General features: G+C 39.3%; 1 protein-coding gene across 1 annotated transcript in view; it reads left to right on the forward strand.

Annotated features, from left to right (window-relative positions):
• Positions 1-8,182, forward strand: part of LOC122997201 (inactive phospholipase D5-like) — a 52,012-nt gene extending 43,830 nt beyond the window's left edge. Inside the window, exons 6-10 of the mRNA XM_044373221.1 lie at positions 522-719; positions 2,680-2,816; positions 2,977-3,142; positions 3,267-3,357; positions 4,295-8,182. Of these exons, the coding sequence (XP_044229156.1) occupies positions 522-719; positions 2,680-2,816; positions 2,977-3,142; positions 3,267-3,357; positions 4,295-4,845 (1,143 nt within the window). The 3' untranslated portion in view covers positions 4,846-8,182. The remainder of the gene's footprint in view (positions 1-521; positions 720-2,679; positions 2,817-2,976; positions 3,143-3,266; positions 3,358-4,294) is intronic.

The following is an 8,182-nucleotide window of genomic DNA, read 5'->3' on the forward strand; positions in this document are numbered from 1 at the left end:
TAAAAATGGGTTGTGACAAATACGACTTTAGTAGCTGGGATCTAAGCTTCATCAGGAATACTTAAGTCATGTAAACACTGCAGGCCAGGAAGAGAATGAGGGTGCGCAGTGAAGAGATACAGAAAAGGCAATTTAGATGGTACAAGCTGAGAACCTGAAATTGAGAAGAGCCTCTTTGAAATGAAAATGCACCAGAGAGCAAAGAAAGAAAATTGAGAACAGAGAAAACCACTGTAGTGTCTTCTTGTTCCCTGCTGTTGCCGTGACGATGGGTGATGACCTGTAATTGGATGAGACTAGCGGACAATGTGGCTTGACCAGGGAAAGGTGCATGCTTAGTGTGTGTGAATGTATAAATTACTGAAAAGGTAAAAAACAGGCTGGTTCAGATGACTTATTTCTGGTCTTGATGGTGAAAGTACTGACGATAATATTTAAGTTGATGTTAATGTTCTCCATGCTGATGGTGAAGTAACGGAGGTCGTGTCAAGTGACCCTGCTGCTGTGTGTTTGTTCTCCAGAGGAAGGAGCTGGGTGTGTTGGTGTACAACTGCAGCTGTTTGGCTCTGGACCTCCACAGGGTGTTCAGTCTCTACTGGGGGCTCCAGTATAAAGACTTCATTCCCTCCTTCTGGTCCAAGCGCCTGTTCGCCCTCTTCAACAAGGACGCACCGCTGGAGCTCACCTTTAACAGCACCAAGGCTCAAGCCTACGTCTCTGTAAGTGACAGTTACTATCCTCTGTAGCGTTAGTTTGTATCAGCCAATCATATGTTCTCATTATGTTGGTATTCCTGGTGGATTCGTCACAGACAAGGGTAACATACCAACCAATAGTTTTGCAGGACAAACACAGTTATTTAGGCTTTTATAAAGCAGCTACACTACAAACATTTCTCTAAGGAGTTGCTTAAAGGAATGTGATAATTAAAAACTTGAGGCATCTGTAACAGGCTCTTGTCAACCGTATGAGATAATAGCATTCAATTCCTTTCCATTACTGACGCTCAAAAGCATATTACATTTACAATAAGTGGTGGCTCTCATAATTCAATTTGTTTGTTTTTTTAAAGTGAGCTTTAGTCTTTGGTTCAATTTGCCAGTTTGGGACAAGTCTGTGTTTTAGTTGTGGGGAGCAAACAGACAAGTCAGGACAGGTGTAATTATTAACATTAATAACAGCTGCGTTCCATTTACGTTTTCCCTGCATGATGCTCACTGGCATGGCTTAACTAAAGCTGTGTCCAAAATTGCTTGTTCACTCATAAATATCACTCTCAAGAATTATGACACTCAAAATATAGTCCACTATATCGTAAATAGGGAGTGACACACACATACACACACACACACACACAGGTGTTTAGAGTTATCCTGATTGATTTGACCTCAGGTCAAGTTGAGCAGAGCTTTGCTGGGATTTATGTGAGGTCACCAATGAGAATGATATAGGTATAATTTGTCCCACCTTAACAGGCACAGCAGAGGGCTGAAGCTGCAGTCTGACTAAAATCTGCCAAAACCAGGGGGACAGGAAATAGTGTGGGTCAGATTGTAAACATAAACTGCAGGAGATAGCATGGCTAGTGGGCTAACAACAGCAAAAGTCCACAAAGTTCTAAATTATACAACATTTTATCATTTTTTGAAACATTTTATTGTCATTATCCTCTGCACTTATTGCAGTCAAACAGCACCTCTTCTTCTCTGCTCATGTAGTTATAAAACAAGAATGTAAACAAACAGTATTTCCTGAATGGGAGGTCAGTCCCCCTCTCTCAAACCGGCTAGACATTTGGAGAGCACCGAGATTTTGTGAGTCAAAGTTCAACCAGTTTGAACTGTGGTGTGGCATTTTATGATCCGACTGCATCATAAGGAGATGTCAATTAAGCACAATCTGTACACACCCACACTGTCTTCAGAAGAGGTCTAATTAGGAAAAATAAATGAAAAGACCTGTGTAGGTGTGTAGGGTCTTTACAGGGAGCAGAGCCATTGTTAACGTTATCAGTTCCACCTGCGCTTTTCCTGCTACGACAAGTCAAACTGCAGTAAAAAGTCTATTATCAGCAACAATTACATACACAGTACGCTGAACTTATCTATATTCAGGTTTTATAACAAGGGAGTCTAACTTTTTAAAAAGTAAAGCATCTCCAGTGGAGGTGACAGCTGGGTGGGAGAGTAAATTTTTCATATAAAGTGTCTCTGCAGGACATCGTGTCTTTCAGCGTGATTGGCTTCCTGGAGTTGGGTGATGGTGATGTCATCCTACCTGCAGCAGAAAACAGTTGATCTGGCAGAGCAAGATTAATATCAGCACAAAAAAAGCACGCACTCACAGTTAAAACTGAAACTTTGAGGCTTCTCAAATTACACACACACAAATGTAAAACAAAGGAGGGCGATGAAATCCTAATAGTCATTTACAACAATGACGATAAGAGCTGAGTTGGCTGTTGTGATGATAACGGTGTTAACAATCATGACGGTAATTCTGCATATATTATAATTCCTTTCTGAGTTAACATCATTATGGTACTAAACATCTGTTTACACAACACTGAGCCCTCATTAATGTATTCTTCTTCAGAGATGACTATAAATGGTGTAATCTTCTCATCACACAACAACAACACTTCCTAATCGTTTGCCATGTTTCCTCCTCTGTTGACAGAGCTCCCCAGATGTTTTCATCCCCAAAGATCGTAGCAATGATCTGGAAGCCATTTCCAGGGTCATCCAGGAAGCCCGCCATTTCATATATATCTCCATCATCGATTACCTGCCCCTCCTCAGCAGCAGCGCTCACAGGTTAGCACATTTCCCGCTACGGGAGCGTCTTTCTTTGGTGTGATCTGACATGGGTTTATCATCAAAAGCTTGGATGCCTTGCTTCGATTCAACTCTTCGTATATGTGTGTGGCCAACTGGCTGTGTGCCCACATTTGTGTGTATCTGTATCTGTGCTAAGGTACTGGTCTCGTATCGACGGTCTTATCCGGGAGGCTCTGATCCTGAGGAAGGTGCGAGTCCGTCTGCTGATAAGTTGCTGGGAAAAGACTCATCCGCTTACTTTTAACTTCATCTGGTCCCTGAGGAGTCTGTGTATGGAGCCGGCCAACTGCTCACTGGAAGCTGTAAGTACAAGGCCACTGCGTACTATTTTCAGCTCTAAAGATACATTTTATCATTGCTCACCGCTCCATCGTGCGTGTGTTTGTGTGTGTGTGTGTGTGTGTGTGTGTGTGTGTGTGTATACAGAAGTTCTTCAACCCCAGAGTGCAGCGAGATGGCAGTCTCCAGGGCATAAACCACAACAGGTTCATGGTGACAGACAGAGCCATTTATTTAGGTGAGCTCATCGACTGGACAGTGCGCTATATGCTTCTACTCACTTTCATGCAGATCTCATTTTCAATTGACTTAAAAGAACAGTTCAACATTTTTGGAAAATTTGCTTCCTTGAGATTAAAAGATCAAACCAAACTCTCAAGTATGGAGCTACAGCTTTGAGGAGAAAAGATAAAAGATAAAAGATATAAAGATAAAATATAAAGATGTAGAAAAAAGATTTTTTTTTAAATTATGCCTGTCAACACCTCTAAAGTGCTTTTTTTTAAATTAACACGATGTGTCTCAATTGTTTCATCTGTAGACAAAGAGAGCTAGCCTGGCTCTATTCACAGCCTACCAGCAACTCTAAAGCTCACTAATTAATGCATTTTTTCTTGTTTGTTTACTCTGTGCACAAACAGTAATGTAATGACCATTTGTGGTTTTAGATGGGATTGCAACCATTTTCTGACCAACAGCAGTTCATCCATCTGCCCAGTATTCTGGGAAGTCGAGAGTAGTCACAGCCACGAAACCACAAATTGTCGTTTTTATGTCACAGAGTAAACAAACCAGAGACAAAGTGTTAATTAGTGAGCTTTAGAAGTGCTAATAACAGAAGATGAAGAGTGCTCAGACTAGCTGTTTCTCCCTGCTTCCAGTATTTATGTAAAGCTAGGCTAATTGCTTCTTGGCTCCAACTCTGTGCTTAATGCAGATATGAACATGGTATCAATCTTCTAATCTAAGAAAGCCAATAAGTGTATTTAACAAAATGTTGAACAATTCCTTTAAAATTTTATCTTTCCTGGAAGTTGGACTGATACCACATGGCATTGTGATAAAATTCTGCGTGTTATTTGGTCATCTGTGTTTTTGTCATGTTTGTAGCTGCTACAAGGTATTTCTGGCGTAAAACTGGTCACTTATTTGTTTCTTCTTCTGTGTTCTAACAGGGAACCTTGATTGGGTTGGGAATGAGTTTGCCTTTAACGCAGGAGCAGGCCTGGTAATCAGTCAGCCGGAGGGCATCGAGGACAGGAACTCTACGGTGGTGGAGCAGCTACGGGCTGCGTTTGACAGGGACTGGTTTTCACGTTACACCCGCTCCCTGCAGACCAATAAGATTCCTGTCTGCAACAAGCATCAGATCAACAGGCTGGTGACAGTCAAAACAAGCCACCTTGACAATGGAGCAGTGCCTATCAGAACAGTCCAGCACGATAACGGACCTGCACCAATGAGAAACAGTCACAAAGATGACGGGCAGACATCAGTCAAAACAAGGCACCATGATGACAGACTTGAAAAAATTAATCGCCAAGGAATGACCAACGGACTGGTGCCAATTATAGACAGTTACCAAGAGAGGGGACACGTCAAAGTGAGTCACGATGACAACAGACAGGTACAAATCAAAGGTAATTATTATGACAATCCAATGGAGTCACCCAGTCAGTCGGTGGAGAGCAGCGGCAGCAGAGAGATCTCCAACGGCTCCCTGTGACCACAAAGCATGAAGGGTTTCTTTTCACTGAATGATGTTTGGAGAACTGCTCTCTTCCAGTGACAATGGACTTAAATCACTGGATCTTTGTAGCATTTTATTGCTATTATTTTGTAGAAAAGAAAAAACTTTAAAGATTTAAGTAATATCTGGTTTGCAGGACTTTATAAAGTATGCAGAAGAACTCAGGAAGGAATATGAATGCTCTTCTGCAGTTTGGCACTTTTGACGGATTCTTGAAGAACAACACCAAAATATTTTGGTTTGGAAGACATACTTAGAAAAAATAACAACTCCAACAACCTTGCTACTTATTTAATCTTTTTATCTGTCCTTGTTATGATTCCTCAAGCAAAGGAAACAGATGAAATCTTATTGATTGCCTAAATATTGTATGTCACCTAAGCTGTTTTATGGTAGTCACAACTTACACACTTTTAAAAGGGAGAATGACACCTGCATGTCTTTGCAGAGATGGGAGGCAATGCAACATGTGTAGCTACACCAGCTACATGTAGCTATAAAGCTACACTCCAGAGTAGCGAAAGATTTATCACAGAACTGTATTAACAGTACATGTTGTGAATTTCTCACTGCTTCTGTACTCAGATTGTTAGTGGGCCTCATGTAAATAGTTTTGTGCATCTCCAGCAGTATTCTGAGTGAATTACTTTGCATTCAAATAATATTTAAAACCGCAAACGTAACAACCAGCAACTTCAAATTCTCATCCCAGACCAAATCAGAAACCATCAGTTTAATCGCTAGCATTTTTTCAAATGACCTTAATAGAAACAGACAACCCCATATGGCCAAGTAATTTATTTAACTATCACTAGACACAAAGAGACAAACATAATTCATGTTTTTCTTTTGAAATATGTCAAGTTTTTAAAAGCATTTAGAATTTACATTCACCAGATCCCACTAATGGATTTTTAAACATTTCAGTGGAAGAGCCAAAAGAGTGATTTCATTTACATTGACAGAAAGTCTTGCTGGGCTTTGAGTGGATTGATCAAATCATGTTCAAATACCGCAAGCACTAAACACTGTACAGAGAGCGGTTACATAATCCAGGACTTGATACGTCACATATCTCTGTATATCAAAATGTTTTATTTCATTGCAGTCATAATTGAATGAGATGATGTATTTACTCTACTTTTTATTACATGACATCAAGAGACCTGTGACCTAGAAATTTCAATAAGTCGCCATCATTGAAAAACTACAGCCTTCATTACTTAAGTCAAAGGCAGGTACAATATTTTTTTCCCTGGTGTGAAAGGGGATATTGATCCGAGAGGGTGTTAATAGATAATCATTCCAGTTCCCATATACAAATCCAAGGGAAAGAAAAGGAATTGATGGGATATCTGTAGCATCCTTCCAAATGCAATGTTGTGACTTATTGAACAAACACTGAGGGAGCAGTAAGATGAAGGGGCCAGAGGGTCTCTGCAGTCAGCCTAATCAATACAATGAATTTTTAACAGAGCTTGACAGTTGCAATTGCTGCAGTTTAACCTCAAGGACATGGTGGCCTGTAATGTCATGCCTGTGACTGAATATATATTGCCTTTAACATGTGGAGGGAGACATAAAAATACATGATTGTTAGTTAAAAAAAACTAGTAATTTACCCTTGACTGAAAGCTTGTAGTGACTTTCATTTGCATTTTGAATGATTGCATGTCAGTTTAAGACCTTTGCACACTCTTTTGCTACGAGGGCAACTTTTATCAACAATGTAGGAACGTGTTTTAACTTCCAAAGCCATTAATCAAGGAGACATTTCCAGAGGGAGCAAACAACTTGCAGGGTGTCGTGGTCAGTGTGTTAATGTGAAAGTTGAACAGGCCTAATCAGTGTTTTATCTGAACTAATTTAGCAGCATGAACATTTGAATCATTTAATTCTGCGGATAAACTGGAGCTAGGGTTATCAGGATGCAGAGTACGTTCTGATTTAATCAGAAAGAATCAGGCACTCGTTTTGGTAAAATATCCCGTGATTTTTGGCAGATAACACCAGTAGTCTGTGTGTTTGTGGCTGCTCTGTTTGTGCTACGGGTCAAATATAAACCACTACACAGACTCACATCTGTCATAACATGTTTGTTATGATTACAGACATGCAGCCAAACCACTGATCCCAATGGATCAAACATTTGTCAGTCAAAACTGCACCATTTAACAACTGTAGACTGGTCGTGGTGGATAAATTGTGCCATCTAGAGGATGCCATGAGAAAGAACTTTTTTTTCTCACTTATCTGCTGCAATATGATTTAATCATTTTTTAAATCAGCCTTGATCAAGTATATGATTTTGTTCATAACCACTGTTTATATGTCAGTTCATATAAAATGTTTAAAAGGCAGCGACATGGGAATGTAGGTGAGTTTCCTGCAAAAGCTGAACTGAAATGATGTTGATGGCTGCTGTTTCTTGATATGAAGAGATCAGAAGGTTATTCGTTCATTGAAAAGCAACACATACTGTAATCACAGTATAGTAGAGAATCATGTTACAGAAGTTAAGATACAGTATAAAAAAAATAACCTATAAAAATAATGGTTACAACAATAAAGTACTGTAAATGTCAAAGTTAACATGTTTAATTCTAACATGTAAAAACTTTACCTTGTTTCTGTACGTGTGCCCTAACGTTAACACTCTCACAACCATTAATTCATCCAGGAAACTAACAAACAAACTGACAAACACTAACACTATATAAATCACAGTCCATTGTTTCTTACGTATGTAGTACTGTTACTCCATGCTGAGTGTGTAGAACTTGAAGAGTATTATCTCAATAATTATGTCCACTTTTTTCTTGTAAAGCCCTTTGTCACTACGCTACATAGCTGGTAATCTGACAGTCAGATTCACCAGTTTACGCTGCTATTATCTATGATTGTCACAAGGGGGGCAGGATTTCTGCTGTTGTACCCTTAATGTCTTTCTGTACAATACTTGTTTACTTGTTTTCAAACTATTTTAATCATGAAAAACAAGAAAAATTACTATTTTACAGTTAACAGGGACCAGGACTATACCTTTAACAGAATATTTTCAATAGTGACTTATTGTAGCTCTGTAAACAGAGAACACAGATGCCACGGTTTCAAATCAGCAACAGTTTACAATCTGCTACATGCAAATTACAAAATTCCAGCAAGAAAAAAAGAAAAAGGTTATTGTATCACCTGTTAGACTGAAATCTGAGTAACAGATCAGGAGGAATTTTCACTGAATAGTGCAAAATACACTTTTAAAAAAAAAAAAAAAGTCAGAATGGAAAGTAGATGGTTTTGAGGTAAAGTTAAA

This window comes from Thunnus albacares, chromosome 14, assembly GCF_914725855.1.
Source record: "Thunnus albacares chromosome 14, fThuAlb1.1, whole genome shotgun sequence".
Taxonomy (NCBI): Eukaryota; Metazoa; Chordata; class Actinopteri; order Scombriformes; family Scombridae; genus Thunnus; species Thunnus albacares.